Here is a 23126-nt window from a genome sequence, read left to right as displayed (position 1 = left end):
TGCCAGAACAAGCTTTTTGGAACATTCTTTCACCAAAAAAAAAAAAAAAAAAAAAAGATGAGTCACTCATGAATAATCATCCTTATTCCTTATCTTCAAGCTCCAGTCCAAACCTTCACAGGCAGCAGCAGGAGAGGTAAAGGCAGCAAGAATTCAATGCCTGCATCACAACCTGTCTACTAAGATGCAATCATTTAGTTGAATTCTGTAGGAAACACAGTATCTGCCTGTGCCTACAGTATAATAGCCTAGTAAATAATCTGCATGGTAAGCACAAAAAGCTCATATGGATTTTTCTAGAATCTAGTTCATTAAAAATTGAGTTCTGGTGACTGCCTGGACACTTACAGAGCTGCCCTGCATCCCAATGGTCATACTATCCATCCTAAAAATTATGCGAAATTAAAATAAGTGTGTCCCAAAGGATAGTATGTTGAAAAGAGTATGCCAGAAGTACCCGGATGGTCTTCTATTTCAGGTAGTTTTTTGTCAACTTTTATAAACATCAGTTTGGCCATTAACTTTTAAATGCATCATAATGCAAAAAAATATGAGCAGAGTTATCCGACAAGATGATTGACAGGCCAGTTTACAGTGGCAGGGTGCGTGTAATTATGCGACAGAGCAGTCCGTTAAAGAGGCAATTTTATGACCTTATAGTTAAAATTTTCAATAAACTTTTATTTCAAAAGAATTTATTTTTCATGGATTATTATTTTATGTCTCTTACAGGGTTAAGATGTTTTAGGAACAGAATGTATGGAATGTTTCCTTGTTATATAGCCTATATTACATGCAAAGAAGTGGCAGGGCAGAATGTACAGCTCTCTCACTTCAATACCACGACTGAGGTGCCCTTGAGCAAGGCACCGAACCCCCAACTGCTCCCTGGGCGCCGCAGAAATAAATGGCTGCCCACTGCTCCGGGTGTGTGTTCACGGTGTGTGTGTGCACTTTGGATGGGACAAATGCAGAGCACTAATTCTGAGTATGGGTCACCATACTTGTGCACATGCCACGTCACTATCAGTTGCCTTCAGCTTGAAGTCTTAAAAAAGAAAATTACATCTTAGAGAGAACAGACGACTTTCCATTTGAAAGTGTGGTGTCTAGTTCTGAGCAATCTGAAAAGACATGTTGAATGGAGGCTGCCAGGGTTTCCACTATCAGCAAATTCAGACATTCTCATGCTGAGTACATCGTGACTTTTTACTAAATTCAGTCGCTCTGAGAATGTAGGCCACAAAAAGAACAAGGGTAAATTGAATCTCTGGGTTTGTATGCCATAAAATGTCCTTTTTCCATTCTTAACACTTGTTTTGTCTAGTGTTTTTCTCTTCCTTCCTTTGGAAGTGCAAAAATGTGTCCCAAACCTTGCCTACTCTTCTACTACACACTCAAAAGTGTGTAGCCTACTTTTTCTTCACCAAAAGAGTACATACTTTAAGGGCGTAGTATAAGTCAGCACACTAGGACACAGGTTTCAGACACACACCCAGAGAGAGTAGATACAGATCACACCTCTCCTGACCTGCTGCACTTTCACTTTCTACTTTACAGGACCCTAAGTTCAGCTTGTGTTTTCTGATTATATGTAGATAGATAGATATTAGTTTTACAAAAAAAAAAAAAAGAAAAAAAAGAAAGAAAAAAAAAATTATTTTCTTTAATGGATTATGTAGCCTAAATATTTGCCTTCGTTCTATAACTTAATGCACAGATCTGCTGAAACATTTATAGCCTAAATATGAATCCGTTTCCCCTTAAGAAGTCTTTTGACATTTCCTCATGTTATAAAACCTTGAGCTGACACATCACACTTACTGAGCAATCTCCTTCAGCTGTTTGGGTAACAGGAAGTGACGAAACTGCACATCCCAATAAGAGTCACACATCTGCTCATCTCTGTCTGTCACACAGAGAGCTTGTTATGATCACCTGAGCCTATTTTATAAACAGACAGACTTCGGGTACTATTACACATAAAGAAACTCGACCTCATCTTTGGGATACTCAGCGGAGGTCCGAATAAAGCAGCGGGATAAGGACATTTGTCTCCGTTACATAAGGTTGGTGAGTTTAAAGTTGGTTAAAGGTTTTTAGGTTTGCTATGGAAAGGAGAAGAAAAACATTTACAGTCTGTGTCTCAAAACCTAGTCAGCTGGCTACCCTGACAGCATCCTTGGCGCGCTCTCCTATAACAGCGAAAATAGGATGGAAAATGATCGTGTTACATGCAATTGTCAAATAGTTTCTTTTATTAATGTGTGTAAACTGACGCATGCATGTGAAACGATTTGAAACTGGCTTGACTTTCTAGACGTTTCTGCGTCTTATCACACCTGTAATCTTGTCAGTCAAATATCATGTGAACCTGATAGCCTACGTGGTGGAAATTGTTTCCACGATTAGTTCTGACGGTGTTTATAGAAATTATGCACAAACTCAAAGAGATCACACTGCGTCTTCTAACTTAAGGACTGGGAAAAATCTAGAAAATGATCTGAAGACTGTGCATGCGTGGCAGTGGACACCTGTGTTTGTCGGAAAGTACCTGAGGTCATCTCGGTTTTCACTTTTAGTAGGAAGTACTAGTGTTTGTCTTTCTTAAGCTCATCTGCGATATAACAGATGTGGGTAACGTTAGTTGAGCTGGCGTTCTTATTTTGAAAGAATGACAATGAGCTTGATGTGTTTCTTCAAATTAAATACATTGGTGATTATTTGTGACCGAGGACCACAAAACCAGTCATAAGGTGTTTTTTTTTTTTTAAGTGGAGATTTATCATAATCTGAAAATTGAATAAATAAGATTTTTGTTAGGATAGGACAATACTTGGCCGAGATACAACTATTTGAAAATCTGGACTCTGAGGGTGCACAAAAATATTGATAAAATCGCCTGTAAAGTTATCCAAATGAATTCCTTACCAACGCATATTACTAACCAAAAAGTAAGTTTGTACATATTTACGGTAGGAAATAATAATAATAAAATCTTAATGGAACATGATCTTTACTTAATGTCATAATTGTTTTTGGCATAAAAAAAAATGATAATTTTGACCCATACAGTGTACTTATGACTGATTTAGTTTTGTGGTCCAGGGTCACGTTTTGTGAACTATGGTCTGTTGTCTTTGAGGTTTTGGTCTGCAATTTCAAACTAACACATTTTCATATTTAGGTATGCTTTATAAAGTCAGTTTTATTTGTTATGAGATCCAGGGTTGACAGCTAAATACATAATTCTTACATTTCAGTAGAGTGTAGTGTTGTCCATTAAGGACAGTAGCTAGTTTAGCATGGCTTTACTTAAAATTATATACTACCTTTCAAAATTAAAGTTGGAGAAAAGTTGTTCAATTTTTGGGGGGAAGATAACTGTGGTAGCATAAGTCAGTTTATCAATGCTATAAAATGGCGTAAGATGTGATTCTTTTATTATCAAGTGAACCAACAAAATGTCCCTTTTGTCATCTGTGCTGTGTCGATGTGTCTCAAAGAGATCAATGTTTTCAAAGGTGAAAAAGGTATTTGAAACTTTTTGTTTAAGGCTTCAAGTCAACCACTTCAGGTTATTTTAGCTGTAAAAAAAAAAACTACTTATGTTGCTTGATGTGACTGACACAAAATATTTAATTTTCTTAATCGTTATTATCGTAAACACATTGGTTTAGTGCGTACAGACACTGCATAGCACTTAAAACAGGTTTTAATGCTCCGGCACTATAGTCATTTAAAGAATTTACAGGCGGTACATATACTGTCATGTCTTTTTGTTACAGTCTATCTTTTGGACAAACATGTTGCTCTTGCAAAAAGTATTTTGTTGCCAGGCAGCTACTATAAGGAAGCGTGTCTTTGTTACCACAATGAATGTCACTGTACTTGTTCAAAGATAGAAAGAGAAACATAACTTTTTAAAGTTTTCTAATAGTAACATAGTCAGAAACTTGAGTCAGTTGGCCATAAACCTCAAACACTGTCCTCTGGTTCAGTCTGTCACACCTTTGCCAAATCATAATTTCCATTTGTCCTAGGTAGCAGTGCCTCAACTGTTTGTCACATTGACAAACACATGCTCTGTCAAATAGTCTCTCCTCCTGAGTTCTCATAGAAGGAAAAATAAAAAGCAAATGGCCACATTGGGAGATTGTATTGTAATTATAATGGCATTACCTGGCCAACAAATCCAGCTATTTAATCTGCTGATCTGACCTTGCATCCAAGCATCTCTGTAAACACACCTACATCCTGATTCTATCATACTCACTTACTTTTAGGACCGTTCCTGTTGTGTACCTCTCTGCCTTTCGCATTTAGAAGTCTAATTTAGCCTTTTAAACCACTGAACCAGTTTCCGCCAACAAAACTGGCTGAGCAGTGGTCCGATTTGGTGCAAGTTATTGCAGTCAAGTGATCTGCTTTGAGCTGAGCTGACAGCCTCCTTTTAGTGCCACTATGAGAAGCCAGAAAACAAGCTCCAGAGAATTCAGCAGCCATTTCACATCTGTTCACACATTTGTGAGCTTGTCCTGACTGCTGTTTCATGACAAGTAGCTAAGGAATGTTCAACAGAGATTTAGAAGAAGATAGAACAGAGGAAAGATGATGATGAAGGGAGGGCTGTTGCTTAAAAGTGTGTTTCCATGAAGAGGCTGTCTCAGAAAGATTGACCAGATTGACTGGAGCTGTGGGGCAGAAGGTGTGGTTTGAAAGAAAAGCACTTAATGATCTAGTGGTGGTAAAGAGAGCAGATGAAATGGTGGTGGTGTATTGTGAGTATTAAGATTGTCCTGTTGTTACCAGTGGAAAGGAAATTTGCATCTGCTGCAGAAACTGGGCCATCAGTCACTGACAAAATTCTACATATCTACCGCTCTTTTGTTCTGTCCATTTAGTAAATCATTTTTCTAATTTGATTGTGCTTTTAGTTACCAACAGCATGCTTCTCTTAACACAGGTTTCCTAATTTAAATCCATTCCACAGAATTCCTCAGATTATACCCTAAAATCAGCACATAAATAATAAAAATAATAAAAATAAATTTTTATTTGCAGGAACAGACTTTCAAATTTAAATAGTCTTCGTGGTTATAGGTGGTTAGTGTTTATTTTTTGTGTGTGTGTGCCATTTGTACAGTAGATGTTTATTAGAGACGAAGTAAACATTGCCTAACATTGTTGTGAAATTTGAGTGTGCTGGGCTGGCCTACAGGTATATGATATAATATTCCTTTCTGTTGTTAAGCTCCAAGGTTTAAATAATGGCAATACAAATCATGTTGTGTTTTTCAGTGCCTTGGTAAGCATTATTTATCCCTTTGAGCAGTGAGCAGTGGACATTCATTTTGAACAAATGTCATCTTACATTCAGCTAAAGAGAAATAAATGCAAACAGGGCATTGAACAAAAGACTGAGTTGTTTTTGTTGTACATATCAATTAAAATTAAATTAAGGGTGGAATACATTGCCCCTATGTGCAGTCATTGATCATCTGTTTGAACTCATTCTGACGGCACCCATTCACTGCTCCATTGGTAAGCAAGTGATGTAATGCAAAATTTTTCAATATCTGTAATAAACTCATCTACATCTTGGATGGCATGAGAGTAAATGCATTTTGAGGACATTTTTTATTTTTGGGTGATCTACTCAACTATTGGGTGAACTAAATGTATTGATTTTAGGTTGTGTATTTTATTCCAGCTATAACAATGCAGAGGAAAGCCAGTGCTGTGCCATGATCACCTCTGAGCCTGTCCTGAAGGACACTGCAGATATAAATAACACCAATGAGATCCAGCTGGAAAGCCACTGGAACTGGCTATTCGGTCCCTGATTGTTTGGAAGCAGTTGACATTTTGTTCTTCACAATAAGATTGTTTAATCTGAGATGATTCAAAGAAACTGGGTTTAAAATGGCTTGTAGCTGTTAGGTGTAGCTGATTTGAAAATATTTTATTTCGTACATTTACCATTTTTGTATCTTCTTTAGCTGGAACCAGAAAAGGATGGATTATGTCGATAAGAAGATTATACAATATTCCCCAAAAGCAAACTGAAACGTTATATGGGTAACAAATACAATCATGAATCAGCCAGTTCCTGATAAATGCTTTTATGTATGTAATGTAAAGTGGAACCATACTTTCATATGATGATTTGGTGTTTCGAGGTTGTCCGTCACAGTAGCCACCCACCCACATAACTACCAAAACACACCCTCCGTTTATTATCCCCTTTTAAGTCGTCTTCAACTAGATCTCTCACTTCTTTTTCATTCTAGGGCCACTGCTGAAAATTTATCCTCATCCAGAAGAGTGGAAACCTAAAACCTGAGCCATGGGGGATTATTACGAGGTCCTGGGTGTGACGAGAAATGCATCCCATGACGATATAAAGAAAGCGTAAGTACTCTGTGTCCTGTCATGGGCATCTATTTTTACACATGGGACATAGTAGAGCAGTAATGATAACAGTGACTGTGCAGCACAGGGGTTAGTTGATTCTGTTCATGTGAGACTTCTCTGCTCTTTGCTGCTTGTCTCTATTAATGTGTGTTTGTCTCAATACCTCGCTTCTGATGTTCTCGGTTTAAAAAGAAAAAAGCATCAGCCCTTAATTTTAATAACAAGGAAAAAGGGTTTGGAGTTTGTGGGTAGATGGGGAGCATATGGCTTTTAGTGGTGTTTAGACACATTGGGTCCTTATGCCCCCCATGCCTTATTCACCTACTGCCTCCCTGGAAAGGGTGTTTTGTCCTTTGTTTGTCAGGTAAGCAAACGTCTATTGAATCCTGGTTCTGTAGGTCACTGAATTTGCTGATGGTAAAGGGGGGGATTTGTAAAGCACAGAGCTATGGAGCGCAAACACTAATAAAAGATGTGCAAAGGACAAATCCCCTGGTGTATGGAGTGTTTGGTTTAGGCCATTGACCCTGCTGTGTGCTGCTGGCTGGGTGCGAATCGCTGACACAGGCCTAGTGTGTAGAGATGCTGACCTGTTGCTACACCTACTGAAGTCGTATTGTGCAGCATGACCTGTATTGAAAGTAGTTGTTAAGAGGTGCATGACTTTGTAATGCAGTGATGTGTTAGCATCATGAATGAGGACTGTGGAGAACTTTACAATGAAAAATGAGTCTCCCTGAACTGTTGATTTACATATTATGGGCCAGATTTACTAAACGGGGCAAATTAGCATTAGACTGCAATTCCATAAAGGCGCTGATGGGAGGGAAAATTTCTGTGTGTGATTTACTGACAATGCGCACATTAAAGAACAAACACATCTCATTTCCGTAATGACCAGCGCAGTCTACCAAGAGCAGCGCAAACTCCTACAAATGCATATTCAATAAGGTCAGGCGCAAATATAACTGTGTCCATGGCTATTCAGCAATAATTCTTCACTGCATGTATTAAGTAAATGCTGACAGTACAGTTTTAACGCCAAAAGACAGTTTGCGCTGGTGCAAGCTATTAGTAAATCTGGCCCTATGTCTTAAAACATGTTTAGCCTATAACAAAATCATTTTAAGTCCATACTATACATGTGTAAAATTGTTTATTTTTACACTAAATAACACTTTTCTGCCATGAAGTCAGGTTGCTATATATATGTATATGCATGAGTAGTCATGTTATATCACTCAATATCACAATGTCTGTGATGTACAAGGCCGTTTATACAATAGTTTGACAGCACAAGTGTTTTAAAAAAATAAGAAACAACCACACAGTGTTTTAACATTTGTAAACAGAACTACTTCCTTCCGCCATGGATTCAAATCTCAAGTTGGCAGTTAATGGATAACAAATCATGCCTATGGCTGAATCACAGCCATGCTGATATATTGCTATCACACAGGCACTCATGTGATATTGCCAGAGGTGTAAAGAGTACCTGAAAACCACACTTGAGTAAAAGTACAGATACCTTGCAGTGAAAATGACTCCACTACACGTTACAAGTCACCAATTCCAAAACAACTTGAGTAAAAGTATTACAGTATCTGATTTTTACAGTACTTAAGTATTTTACTAATATTGGCTCAAAGATGCACAAGTCAAAGAGACATGCCAGTCAAAAACTGTAACGTTATGAAGAAGCTGAGGAAACAGGCAGAGGCAAGGATCTGTGTGCAGAAATTTCATGAAAAACTAGAACAAACAATAAGCCAAAAACCACAGGGAACAAAGAACAGAATGACGGCCAAACAGACAACCATTACATTCAACAACTCACAAAGAACTAAAGAAACACTAGGGCTGTATATACAATATACAGGAGGCTAACAAGCTATAAGATACAAACTGACTACAAGCACCACGGGAGAAAGGAAGTGACATGAAGTTTTCCTGTGGCTCAGTGGTAGAGCGTTGTGTTAGCAGCGCAAAAGGTTGTGGGTTCGATTCCCAGTGAACACCTGTAAGGTAAAAAATGTTAGCCTGAATGCACTGTAAGTCGCTTTGGATAAAAGCATCTGCTAAATGCATAAATGTAAATAAAAGTTCAAGATAAGGCACAGAAAACACACACAAAAAAGCAAGAAACAGCTGATTTGTGAGGAGAGCAATCACGCTTATTTTCTGAAACCAAAATAAAACTGAACACCTCAAGATTGCAAAAACAAAAAACAATATCCTTCAAAAAGGTCTCTTCAGTGTAACGGATAAATAAAATAATGTTAAGTAAAATTTAAAAAGTCAGTCTTCTTGCACTGGATGTGCTGGTTTCAGCCTCATTGGCAGCTGCAGTCATGTCCTCATCTCATTTATAAAACACCTGTGAGTCACAACTACTGGCTAAGAAACTCACATTCACGTCAAGTAGCCTTGTTGACAAGTTTGTTAAGGGCAAAATGCACAAGATATAATACTTTCAGTGCCCTGTAGTTGGCAATATCACATCTTTTGTAGCATAAACTGCTGCAGAAAAGCTAGGTGCCATGCAAAATGTAATGTTTAACTGCAACGCTCATTCGAAATGTAGTGGAGTATAGAGAGTTAAAGTTGCTTATATCTTTGGTACTCAGTACAACTACAAAGTATCCGAAAAGATACTGAAGTACAATTATTAGTTACATTTACTCAAGAACTTTACACCTCTGGATATTGCTCATATTTATTTTAGCTGAGATATAGATTTTAGTTGACGCAGTGTATATTATTGTATAGAATGACCTTCATATTTGCTGTACTTTTAAACTTGAAGGAATGTTGGCAGATATACTAAGAATGCCCTGCCTTTTGTGTTGTCTTTCCACACTTAAGAAATCTTGTTTTAATAAGGGTTTGGGAACGTGTTTTACAGGTACAGAAAAAAAGCACTGAAGTGGCATCCAGACAAAAACCCAAACAACAAAGAACAGGCAGACAAAATGTTCAAAGAGATCTCCGAGGCATATGAAGTCCTGTCAGATGGTACTATTTATATATTTTTCTAATTTTTTTAATATGATGTTAATTTGAGAATTAATATATTTTTAAATGACAATACTAACTTCTTATATTAAAGAATTGTTGTGGAATGAATGTCCCAGGCCATGAGATATTTACTTCATGCAGGTAAAAACAGCATAAAACAAAAAGCTGTACCCAGGCAGATCTATGATCAGTCTCATAAGGCCATCGGTAGTTGAAAGCCTTAATTCATGAATGTTTTAAACAAACATATTGAGGTATAGTGCTTGTCCTCAGAATAGAATGGAATTTGTCGGAAAGGTCACACTCTCACACTGTGGATTACATCTTTACAAACCAAACTTTGGTTTAAAAAATGGCCAGTTACATTTGTCCCTGATGTTGATGTGTCTCTAATGTACTGTCAGTATGAGTAGCCTGTTGTTGTTGTTTTTTTTTAGTTAAATGTTAAAAATAATACATGAACATATGGTGGGAGGAGTGTGTAATTAATATAAAACATTAATCTGAGTTTGTTTTGAGTGAAACTAAAACAGCATTTTTCTTTCATACAGAAAACAAAAGGAGACGGTATGATACATATGGTAAAGAAGACCTATCTCATAGAGGTAAGTAAAGTTATTCCTGATTTATGTTATCTGTTGACACATTTACCATATTTAAAAAAAAAAAAAAAATTTAAATGTGGTTTTCCTCTAATTATTGCTTGTTGGAAAAAGGAGGCCATTATGATGAGGATTTCATGGGCGGATTCACATTCCGAAATCCAGATGATGTCTTCAGGGAATTCTTTGGAGGCCGAGATCCTTTTGCAGATTTCTTTGGTAGGTGCTTAAGTTAAACTGATTAAATAACAAAAAATACACATGGAATAGAAAAAGAAGACATATACAGTCTTAAATAGCAAAACCACGTTTAACCAGCATCATTTCTAAATAAAGAGGTTTTGGTCAATGAAAACAGGAGTGTTAAAAATTAGAACAAAATTCCCAAAGAGAGGAAATGAAGGTCATTTAATCTCTCACAGCGGCTCTGTGACAGTAATGATGTGGTCTGAGTTATAATTAGGTTTTGCTTGAAATTATTGGAGCTTGGGTTCTTTAGATGATTAGCTTTCTGTTAATCCACCATAATTATATTGTTCACCAAAAATGTGCTCTTAACTTGGATGTGTATTATGGGAAATTTTTTCACACTTTACTGAAAGGGGTGTTTTACCTTTTATATGTCTGTATGTATACATTCAATAATTTTATACCTGTATAGAATTATTACGACTATATGACAGATAGTCTCAGACGTCATGCCTACGGACCGTTGGCTAAACGTCTGATGCATATGGGACACAAAATTGGAAATACTTCAGGAGTGTCGAAGTCGTTATTGGATTGGAGATGGGTCAAGACCCTTTTGTTGGATTGGTTGAATTCTACCAGATTTCCGCGAGACGTGTGTCACATTCTTTAACATTCCACCTGGAAACAAAGATACCGTGGCGCCAAACCCCTCGCGAAAGAAGAAAGCCGTCGCGTTTACAACTGTGACGACGAGCGCTTATCAGGATTAACTAAACCCTGGATTTACAGAAGTATGTGAAACATTTGTTTGCGGCATAGAATCTTTAAAATATGTCAGCGAGATTTACACACCGGTCTGTTATTGTGGTGACATTTCCACGCCTTGAAACGTGATGATGAACGAAATGAACTGTGATTGGTTGTTTGACATGTCGGTCAAACATCCTCCTGGGCAGGCCTTGGCCAATGAAAGCTGCCATGAATTCCAGACCTTCAGTAATCAGATAATCACAGGATGTCAAGGACATAAAAGCACCATGAAAGTAGTCCGTATGACTTGTGTGCTACATTACAAGTCTTCTGAGGATTATCCATGAATAATAGCTTAATATAAATATCCTTTTAGAGTTTGACACACTGCAGTCGCTAAAAATTGCCTTAATTGTGGAGGGGTAAAAGTATGTGAAGATTAAATGAATAACAAAAGGTTTGGAGTGAAACCAGGCAGAGTAAACGATGGCTGAATTTTCATTTTTGGGTGGACTAATTTGATATGTTGTTGAATAAGCTCTTAAAAGCATGAAAGCTGATATAGGAATTCATTAACTGGTGAAAATAGTGTTGTAGAGCTGATTATACATAACACATATTAGTCATCTGTGAAACACTAAAGTGCTGCCCCGTGCCCACTGACTCTAACTGCTGGGAGCAAATGGCTGAACGGCATGTGTGTAAAACATACAGGCACTCTAAATATGGCGAGGGCGCTCAGACCAGCAAGGGGGACGAGAAGAGACTCTGCATCATCCGCCAGGAATGTTCTCAGAAATAGCTTCCGAATAAAAGAGCAGCAAGAGAAAGGGAATGGCTAATAGCTCGAGACCGCTACACAGAGAGAAAAATGCGTATGTGTGCACATATGAGTGTGTCGTTCTGTGAGCAATAAGTCAACATTCTGAGAATTGTTTCAAATTGGAATGTTTCAGGAAGACTATCCATGATGATAGAAGGTCATTGATGTTTATTTGTGTTTATGTAGCCATGACAAGGTTGGGGGTGGGTTAGAATAAGTCACACTGTGTGTGTGTGTGAAGATATCAGGTGAGGTTCTGCCTGCCAAATCAAACTGCTTGAAGGAGATTCAAAAGTTCATATGAAGGTGCCTGAAAATGGAGAAGCATTGATCTAGACATGTTTCAGCAGGCATAATGCTACATTGCAACACTGGTCCTGAAATTATGTGGATGAATAAAAATAAACCTGTGAAGCCCCCCATCAACCAAGTATTTCCATGAACCAAAAAGGAAAACATAAAATGTGCAAATTTATTAAGAGCCTGATGCAGAAAACTTGTGGGTTTGATCTCTGCATGAAAGGATCAATGAGACATGAGCAATGCATGTGGCTCCAGGGAGATTCTCTCTCTCTTATAACACATGTATTGTTTGACAGCCAGCTCTCAAGTTTAAGCTTGCTCTGAGTGGCAAAAGGCTAGAATTGGTCAATAGATGGTATTTTGTGACTAAAACGACCAGATAGATCAAACTGGTAACCTTTTTTAGCCAAGCCAGTGGTTTCCAACCTTTTTGACTCGAAAGGTCCCCTATTGTCTAACATGGTATTCTGAGGTCTCCCATATAGAGTAGGATATTTCATCTGGTATTTCTGCTGTAAATTGACAATGCTGCTTGTTTTCAAACATTTAAAAAAAAAAAAAATCTGGAGTAGTTTTGATATTAAATTATTCATGATATCATTATTATTTGCATGTTAATTACAATTTTCGATTTTTTTTTTTATTTAATTAAACCATTTTATGTCACCTTTGGACGTTATATCAGGAATTCATTTTCTTTACACTTTTTATGTCTCGTTTTTAATGGAAGATTTGAGAAAAGATGGCAGATTTTCCCCCTTTCACTGTGTCCATGTTTGGATGCTGTAAATGCTTTCTTTAGTTCTGTAATGCAATATCATGCTGTTGGTGAATGTTTCAGTGGTCTGTCTGTCAAGCATGTGAATCTATTATCCAGTAGTTATGTTCAGTAGTATATAAATTGTACTTGTGGGACCACTTTATTCTAACATATTTAACATGTACAGCCATGACATTGTTTTTCACTAAACTCCTTTTTCTTTTTATTTTAGCTGATGACCACTTTGAAGATTTCTTCGGTGGGCGGCGTCACAGGGGTGTTAGCAGGAGCAGGACGACAGATTCATTCTTTCCTGGGTTTTCTCCATTTGGTTCCCCCTTTTCTGGGTTTGACGCAGGTTTGTTAGTGTGTGTGTGTGTAGCTAGTGAAAAATCATACTTGTTTATTTAAACATCATCATCATCATCATCATCATTGTCATTTCTGTAGGTTTCACCCCGTTTGGCCCAATGGGTGGGGGTGGCTTCACCTCATTTTCCTCCTCCTCATTTGGGGGTGGTGGTGGTGGTGGTGGAATGGGAAACTTCCGCTCTGTCTCTACATCCACCAAATTCATCAATGGGAAGAGGATCACCACCAAACGGTAACGAAGAACATTCTGTAACTATTTAAATAGTGATTCACAACTTCAAGCAGATTACACAATACCGCTTGCATATTGTTCAGTCACTACATATCTATGCAAAATGCTCATAAAATGATGACTTTTGACTAAGCCTTAACTACTATCTATGGTAATAATTGTACAGTTAATGTCAGCTCACTCTACAGCTAACTTTTGTGTGATCACAGTATTGTGGAGAACGGTCAAGAGAGAGTGGAGGTAGAGGAGGACGGTCAGCTGAAATCTATCACAGTCAATGGTAAGGACCAGCTTCTCCGACTGGACAAGTGATCTCTGAACTCTGCAGATGAACATTCAAACATTTTAACCCAAACATTCCTAATCATAACCAACCCTCCCAACCAGGCTGATGGCTACTAAAACACCTGCTCTCCACCAGTCAGCAAGCCAAGAGTAGGTCACGTGACGCATCCATGTGATGTGAGCTTTTAGGTGGTGCTGTTACCCTCTGTGCAGTGAATCGCAGACCTAAACAGGGTGAACTCTCATTCCAATGTAAGCGGGTTTTTTTTTGTTTGTTTTTTTTGGGAGACGGGGACCATTTATTCCACACAAAAACAGGAGACCTCCTGCAATTCATTCCTTTCTGTCAGCTGATGGCTGTTCTTTCATCCATAAGTGCTTATTGCCTGTTTGAAACTGGAGCTTAACAGGTTGTATCTGCTTTCTGCTGTAGAGCCATTCAACTGTTCAAATGTTGAAGTCTTAACCTTTCCACTATGAAATATTAAATATGATCTAACCAATGTTAGGAGCTGCCAGTTGTTTATAATATTAAGCTGTTTATAAAATACTTCATCATTTGGCTTTACACCAAACTGTTGCATAACCTGAGACCTTTCCATTCCTAAGAATATATATTGTGTGACTTTGCCTTACAAAGAACAAAATGTCCAGAATGTAAAGATGGACGAAGTTTCAGGTTCAATAAATCTCACTCTCACCTGTTTGGAATGTTGCACTCAGTTTCTTTGCGGTGGTGTGTTTTTTTTTTTTTTTGCTTGGCTGATGTGTGTCATTTGCAGTGCTTACAAAATTAAAATGAGTAAAACATTGCCTTCTAATCTGCTTTTACATCACCTTATTGTTTCTACTAGCTTCTAAAATATTCCCACATGCATGTGCACAAACTTAAGCTGAATTATTTGGTTTGTTCTACAATGTTGATTTCAGGACACAAAGACAAGATTTCACCTTTGATTAACTGCAAATATATGTAAGGATCACTTGCTCCCGCAATCTTTGACAGCCATGATGTGATAAGCTCAAAGCCTCAGCAGATGTTCATTTATCCAAACATTGTCCTTCTCATATTGATGTAAATAGCCTCTTACACACACTGTGCAGGTCATTACAAGATTTGAAGAACTGAGATGCAGCAAAGGTGTAATTGATTTCCTCTACACCTTTTTTTTTTTCAAACAATTTATTCGACATTTTATTGCTTCAAAGATAAATATTAAAAGATAATGTATATGATTTAGATATATATCTTGAGAGAGAGACACACACACACACACACACACACACACACACACACACACACACACACACACACACACACACACACACACACACACACACACACACACACACACACACACACACACACACACACACACACACATTGAAAGCAGTGTAGAGCAGGGTTGCCCAATCCTGTTCAACTTTAACCCTGTTCAGACACACCTTAACCAAGTAATTAAGATATTCAGGAGCACTTGATAGTTAAGACAGGTGTGTTAGATCAGGGTTGGAGCTGAACTCTGCAGGTAGGTAGCTCTCCAGGAACAGGATTGGGCAACCCTTGTGTAGAGCGGTTCTGTTTTCTGAAATGTTGTCGACTGGCGCCCCCTGTAGTCTAAATGTTACACGAACACTCTCTTCCATTTCCAGTCAGTCTTGCCTTGTCCTTTACCTTTAGTAATAGCAAAATAGATTTGACATTTGCTAATGATGAACGTCCTTTGAAGGGCTGTTAACCTTTTCTGGAGCGGTGTAATTTCCTACACACATTGTCCACTGAAACGCAAAGGTAGTGTCTAATCTACAGTGACATCGCAGCGCTAGAGGGCGCCATTTCTTCAGTGATGGTGCGCAAAATATGCTTACAATTTTATAAAGATGAATTTAACAAAAACATTTAACACACAAGGTGTAACACAAATGACTGACCTTTTACAAGGACTTTACAAAACAATAATAAAACAGAGCATATAACACCTTTTAACTGTGAACATGTTTACAGTAGGCTATTTTGTACTGTATGGCTTAAAAATATCACAAACACACTAAATATAGCCTAATGTGTATTTTTTACATGTGAATTTTTCTAAGCCATCCAAGTAAGAAAAAAAAATTATATACTGTAGTCGACAAATGAAAGCAGGCCACAAAAATAGATTATAGACATACAAGTCAATAAAAACAAAAACAGGCATTAATTTCCTTGTCTCTTTCTTTGATGAATGATTCAAATTTGATCAAAATCATCCACAACTGTGATGAAACCGGAAGCTGAAAACATCCAAAGCCTGATGAAGAGTGTTTTCCCTCGTGTTTTACTGCTGTCCTCCTCCCAAGGCTTATGAATGATGGTAAAGATAGGAGTGACGCAAGAGAAAAACAGGAGGCCAGCTCTGGGTTTCTGTTAGAGCCTGTTAGATGCTATCAGAACACCAGAACAGTGGGAAGTGTTAGCTGTTGACTTTTTTGTTGTTTTTATCTGTTGGAAGAGTCCCAGCCTTTTCCTTAGAGATCCCCAGAGACTAATTTTCTCAGTGATGGCCATACTTTTTGTTTTTCGTGTCATCTTGTTGTGGTTGTTTTCTCCAGCCACTGAAAACATACTCTGTTCACTGTCAACCATTATTAATTCTGTTCCATTAACATCAGCATACCAAGATTAAGCTAGTAGTATTCAGCTGGTCATGTGACTTCAACACAAGTGCACCTTTGAGAAAACTACTGTCCCCTTAAACCTCAAACACATGCAAGTGTATGCTATTTGCAGCTCAAACAAAGCACATCTTTGAAACACACCGTCTAATTAAAGAAAAAACTGAGATTTGAACAGAGAAAATGCTTAATATTATGTATTAAAAGATTGCATTTATTACAGTTTTTAATTGTTTCCAGCCAAAATATTGATTTCGCTGCTGAAAGTAATTAAATGATAATGGATTAGAACATTTCCTGTCTTATCACCGGAGTAACCACCACATAATAGCATAATATAGGCTACTGATCTGAAAACAAGGACGCTTTCAAACAATAAAAACACCACCTTGAATCAATCCCGCTCCTTCATGAATACACCAGGCTCGCGAAAGCCTCTCTATTTCATTTCTTTATTTCCCCTTCATATTTAAACAGCTAGATATGATCTCTCCGCTGCCTTTCATGGACGAATAAACGTTGCTTGTTATTCAAAGCTCGACGAGGAAGAGAAACCTTCACGCCAAGGGTTTTGACTCCGCTGAGAGCCAGTGAGCGGGACACTTATTTTCCACGTGTATTCCCTGACTGGGATTTAGACACCGCGCCATGACTTGCTCGGATGCATTTCAGAAAAGCATCTGAATGCGTGCATCTGTGTCGGTAATAGACTTTTTTACGGGGGTCACCGCGGCGAGCTCGCGGTAATAACACGTCCAGTCATACGCGCGGATATTGAGACTTGCGCGGTCTGTTTTTGTCTCTGCTTGACCAGACTCGTTACGCTTTGTGCCGACGATTGGGCCTCTTCTGTGTCACGTTCTCTCATCTATATCTCTTCCTTCATCTTTCATTTTGTGTCATTCTTTTTCGCCATATCCCCCACTACTGATCATTTATCGGTTTCTTTCTTTTTCTTTTTCCCTGCCAGGGATGAAAAAGCTTAGGATAGAGATAGAAGAGCACATTTTGATTAGTAGGCTATACTAGAAGGTCTGAAGGAGGTCCTCTGCTCATATGCTATAGTTCCTGTCCCAAGTTATATATAGGAATATGTCACAACTAAATATCCATCTTTATGTATGTATTATCAAACACGTGAACTTTCCTATGTGTAAAACATCATGCAGCACACATTTACAGATATACATAAATCTACGTGACTGAAATGGCAACAGCTAACGAGGTAGGCTATCTACATTTAGAAGAATTGATATTTAGCAACCAACTATCTTATTGAAATGGTCCTCTTTTCCACCACATTGAATGGTAATAATCCAAGATTATCAAAATAATCTCAGATGCTCCCAGTTGTAATTAGGATTTTGAGGGCACTCTGTATGTGATGTATGAGTATAGTATAATTATATACATATAAATGTTATAGTTACGACTAATAATAATAATTTTTGGTCATGATTTATTCATCTCCCTGTTGTTCCAAATCTGTATGGCATTCTTTCTTCTGCAGAACACAAAAGATAATAATAATAGGCCTAATAATAATAACCATTATTATTATTGTTATTATTATTAATAAATATGTGGTTACCACTATTTTTCTAAAGATTTTCTTTGAAAGAAATCACACATCACATGGGTTTGGAATGACATGAGGGTGAGTAAATGATGACACAATTTTCTTTCTTTTAATATATGTGACCCTGGACCACAAAACCAGTTATAAGGGCCAATTGGGCTATTTTGAAATTTAAATTTACAAAATATCTTCATGGAACATGATCTTTACTTAATATCCTAATGATTTTTGGCATAAAAGAAAATGGATAATTTTGACCCATACATTGACTATTACTACAAATACCTGTGCTACTTAAGACTGTTTTTGTGCTCCAGGGTCACATATATCCCTTATAATATTGTTCTGAGTATGTTATCATTTAAAGTAATTAACTTGTTGATGTTAAAAGCTTTTAGAGGATCCATAAACAGTGACATTTCCCAGTGTCACCTTAGGCAGCTGTTGTTGTGGTTTGGGTCACGATGATTCTTTTCTCCAAGCTCAAGTAAGAGGGTCCGCCAGACAACAAGAGATGTGTTAAAGGCTTGTGGCTAGTCTTCTAAATGTATTCTATTTTTCATCTTTTCTTTGGGGGGTTGTTGGTAGGTGGAGGAGGGTGTTGCAGCAGACGCAGGCCTTTTCCGGAGATGAAAAAAGGTCCGGTAGTTTGAGAAGCAGCATCTGTCCCTTTTCTTCTCCTCTCTCCCCTTTAATTACACAACACAATAGCCACGAGATGTGCCCATAATCTGCACGCATAATCAGCCTCTCGTTTCTCTCTTCCGAGCCCCTATTCCGTACGCTAATTCAATATAAATGTAAATTAACACGCGAAAAGAATAAAGAAATCTCAATCTATTTACATGACTAATCACAATAAAAGCGTTCCACATGAAATATAAATGAATGCATCGCGATTATGGGGAAAAGGGGTTGAGGGTGGGTGTCAGGCAAGGAGTGCTTTAGGAGCTATTTAAACTTTTTTTTTTCTTTTACAGTCTTCTCATACACTTTTGTGTGTTTATGGGGTGATGCACAAGTGTCTGTAATTGGCAGGTTATGTGTGATATGAATTAAAACTGTGTAATTGGGGACAACACTTACAATCTGGTGAATATACTGTTACCCAAAGTAACTGAGAGGTGACAGTATGGTAGCATTACCAGTTCTGCTACTTAATCCTGAATGAAAATGTCACCTTACTAAGTTGCTAAGAAATAAACTTCATTTGTGGTTGAATTGATATCTGAGCTGCAACAAGAACAATTAATCACTGGATTTGCAGAAGTATTTGAACTTCATGGATTCAAATCTTTAAAAGACATTAGAGTTAGAGGCAGTTAAGATATATATAAATATATATGTGTGTATATATATATATATATATATATATATATATATATATATATATATATATATATATATATATATAAAGAAAACTTTGATTCTGCTTTTTTGTCTGTGAAATAATCAGTACATTACTTATAATTTTGACTTTCTTATCACAATTTCTTTATACATTTTCAGCTCATTTCCATTTTAAAAAAAAATAATAATAGCACTTTTATTTTTGTATTACGCAATACAAATGGTAAATGATCACTTTATTTCTCAGCCAGATTGTCTCTTTCTGTCTGCCTGGATGATTAGTGGTCAGAATCAACTTCAAATGTGACCAGACTTTATAATGATAGTCTAAAGTTCTACTTCTGTGAAACCAAATAAAAACAAACTAAAAATAAAGATTTTGTAAAAAAAAAAAAAAAAAAAAAAAAAATAATAATAATAATAATAATAAAATAAGCACACTGCAACCACACAAGAGTATTATCAGTGAAACGAAGAACACATTTTCAAATCAAAATGAAATAAGTCAATATAGAACAACTTTTATACTGTTTTATATCATATAACTTTTGAATCAACTTGTTTTGTATTATAATTTAGGGAATTAAGCAGTGAAATGGCAACGGAATAAGGTCAGAGATTTTTAGTTTAAATCTCACAACATTTGTCTAGAAGCAGAAGCTGTTCAAGCAGAGTACATAAATGCAATCAACCCAGTATCCTGAATAGAGGTAGTTTTGCATTAAACAAGCTTTAAGGAGGAAGGAACTTAGAAAAGAATGTTAAAGCACTATAATAGCATAACTATTATAATGATTGTGTCTTTCCAAAGCAAACAATATTCCTGATTGGTATTCTTTTTGGACATTACAGGAATTCAATAATATCCAACCTGATCATGTTTGTTTTATTTTTCTAGGTGAGCACTGACAGATATTTCACATGAATGAAACATTAAACCCAATTTATTTATTATAAACTGCTAATGTTCCATATCATTTGTCTGTTTTATGCGGTACAATAAGTTCCAGTGATAAAATTAACATAATTCATGAAGGTTGACTAAATGATTGATTGTGCATTGAATATTATCATCACAGATTATTAAGATGGAGTACACTTTGCATATTTTTGTCTTGTTGTTACACTGATGTCATACAAAAATGATGTTTTTCTATTTGTGTTTAAGCCCTCTGTCTACTTTTTCTCATAAGCAATGCAGAAAAATACGAGAAGGAATTGATGCCCTGAAGCATACTCGATGATGTCAGATTTGAAAGAAATAAATAACTGCCCAAAGATCACAGCAGAGCCTGTGCTTACATAAACACTGTGTTCCAGCAAACGCAACATCAAGCTTCCTTCTGTTTGGGTTTGCTTGTACTACTAACCAGCCACAGAAATGCATTTCAAACCTCAACAGTCACAGCTTTTCTTCCATAGGGGAGAGGACAGGGCTATTAGACCGTATAAAATTCATACACTAGATAGTCGAGTACTTAGAACACAGTATAAGTGTCTAGTGTATACACAATTATTGTCTTGTCAGTACACAGATATGGGACACTGATATGCATTATATAAATGAAATTAAACCTGCAACTTTAATTGTACATGAAGTTTATGAGTATGATGAGCATGAATGTTGTCATACTCCAAAAATGTGGCCAGTCTATATTCTAAAGACTGAATTATATCAGGCTGTGCATTCAAAGTGCATGCACAAATCAGCAAAAGTGAAATAATAATAATAATAAAAACATAAAAAGGTAATCAACATTTCATGCAAATTCATCTGAGCTGTGTTTTGTCTTGCTCACAGGTATTTCTGATGACAATGCATTGGAGGAAAGCCGCAGACAGAATGCCCTCACTGGCGTGGCCCCACACAACCGTTACCTTCGAAATGTGGCCCAGAACCCTTCAGAAGAGGAGGAGGAGGAGGACAGAGGCCTGCAGAATCTGGGACTTGCCAGAGGTTTGTGTCCCAGCTGGATGCTGTGCCTGTAGGATAGAGGCCAGGATCAGAGGGGCAGAGCAGTTTCATGCAGTGTTGATTTATAAAGATATTCAGTTTTGTATTTTTCAAGGTTGCCTGAGTGAGTCAGATATTAAAGATTTGTCAGCGTGGTGGAGGTTGCGTCAGCAGGCAACTTTTATAGCTAATACAACTTGCTTTTGACTGGTTCAAGCACTCAACATTATCTGGAAATGAATTTCCATTAAAGGTTCCAACAAAGACATTCCAGTGGAGTTAATGGTTTAAAGTGATTGAATTCTTCTCTTCTGTGAGCCACAGTTAATGTCTATAACAATTAGAAGGATGTTTTCAAATATTAGTCAAGTTGTTTTGGTTATTTTTTGTTGTTTTGTGGTATTAATGAACGTCAAAGATCATCAAATTTCCTCATAGTAAATCACTTTCATTTTTGTAGGGATTTTTGACACCAGGAGAAAGAAACTATTGCTGAAGGAATCAGACACCAAAAAGAAGCGGATGCCAAGAATGACTCCTCGAATTGGAGTGTGGTTTTAACAACATTTGCAATACATATATATATATATATATATATATATATATATATATATATATATATATATATATATATATATATATATATATATATATATATAGATAAAGACATGCCTATTAGATACTGTCACACATGCTCAAATTATTCTTTTTAAATAGGAAAGTGTATTTCTCAATGTTCTGCTTTGACATGTTGCATTCATCTAGTGTTGTCAGAGTCAGTATGACCCACTTAAAAGTTAAAAAGTCGCAGTCGCATCAGCTCATTGTAACTATTTTCTCCATTCTATTTTTTTTTTTTTAACTGTTTTTACTGGATATAGGATAAAGTTCAAAACAAATTGCATTTAAGCAACGCTATCATCTGGTGACCCATCATCATGCATGTAATGCAAATGATCCCGATTTAATGTGTAAAAAGCAATCACACTCTCTTTTGTACTTACTTTATTCATGGTTTTAAGCATATTGTAGGACATTCCCCTGCATTGCTGTGTAACTGAAAACCCCCTAAACATATCACTCATAGGATAATTAAACCCAGCTGAAATACATTTATTCAAGTTTTAAAACACTAAACAGAGGTCTTCAATAATTTGTAAAATTATGTTTAGGTTACTCACATTCTGTTTTCAGCACATTGATACAATTTTAATGAAGAAAATAATTCATTATAAACATAAAAGTGAGGCATTTTTAAGTTTGTGTGTTTGCCGTACATTTGGTGCTTTACACATTTAGTATTACATGATGGAGCACAAACTCAGGATTGACATGATATGTAAAAGATGCTTAAAAGCATAACTAAAGAGGTGACAAATAAGAGACAGGTCATTGAGGGAACATAGAACCGGTTGGACTATTGCTCCAAGAATGGAAAGAGAGAAAGACAAGGGAGAAAAAGAAGGGAAAAAGATTTTTCAATTATTCATTCACCAATGTGAAAGAACACGTTTTCACCAGTCTGCCTTTTGATCCAGTCTTAAGCACTGTATCAATATTTCAGAGAAATCTGCTGATATGGTATGTCCTTTCAGAACTGACAGCATGGCTTTAATTTTACTCCGACTACTGCATGTATGTGTTACGTTTTGTTTTCGATAAGAAACAGAGACCCAAATCTATAGAAAATCATAGTTCCTATATTAAAAAGGGAAATAGAAATGAAAAAAAGAGCTACAAAGACGCATTTTTTGTTATACACATTAAAAAGTTACTACTCTGGTGTGTTATAGTCAATTTTTGCTGATGCTTTATCAATATGTATTAATTCTTA

The 23126-nt window shown here is 36.8% G+C and overlaps 1 protein-coding gene across 3 annotated transcripts; it reads left to right on the top strand.

Moving 5' to 3' along the window:
* Window positions 1–1830: 1830 nt before the first annotated feature.
* dnajb6b (DnaJ heat shock protein family (Hsp40) member B6b) lies at window positions 1831–21906 on the top strand. 3 transcript variants are annotated; one of them, XM_042728039.1, is made up of 10 exons: window positions 1831–2069; window positions 6294–6414; window positions 9323–9432; window positions 9987–10040; window positions 10152–10256; window positions 13098–13223; window positions 13316–13469; window positions 13679–13749; window positions 21140–21295; window positions 21753–21906. In XM_042728039.1, the coding sequence occupies exons 2-10, from the start codon at window positions 6350–6352 to the stop codon at window positions 21851–21853; spliced, it is 942 nt and encodes a 313-aa protein (XP_042583973.1). In that variant the 5' UTR covers window positions 1831–2069; window positions 6294–6349; the 3' UTR covers window positions 21854–21906. The 3 variants fall into 3 exon arrangements, with proteins under 3 accessions (XP_042583973.1, XP_042583974.1, XP_042583975.1); XM_042728041.1 differs by lacking the exons at window positions 21140–21295; window positions 21753–21906 and adding an exon at window positions 13857–14460 and having other exon boundaries at window positions 1835–2069; XM_042728040.1 differs by lacking the exons at window positions 21140–21295; window positions 21753–21906 and having other exon boundaries at window positions 1834–2069; window positions 13679–14460.
* The last annotated feature ends 1220 nt before the right edge of the window (window positions 21907–23126 follow it).

Source organism: Cyprinus carpio, chromosome B7 (assembly GCF_018340385.1).
Source record: "Cyprinus carpio isolate SPL01 chromosome B7, ASM1834038v1, whole genome shotgun sequence".
Lineage (NCBI taxonomy): Eukaryota > Metazoa > Chordata > Actinopteri > Cypriniformes > Cyprinidae > Cyprinus > Cyprinus carpio.
The sequence above is the reverse complement of the archived record's forward strand: the minus strand, read 5'-3'. Positions and strand labels throughout refer to the sequence as shown.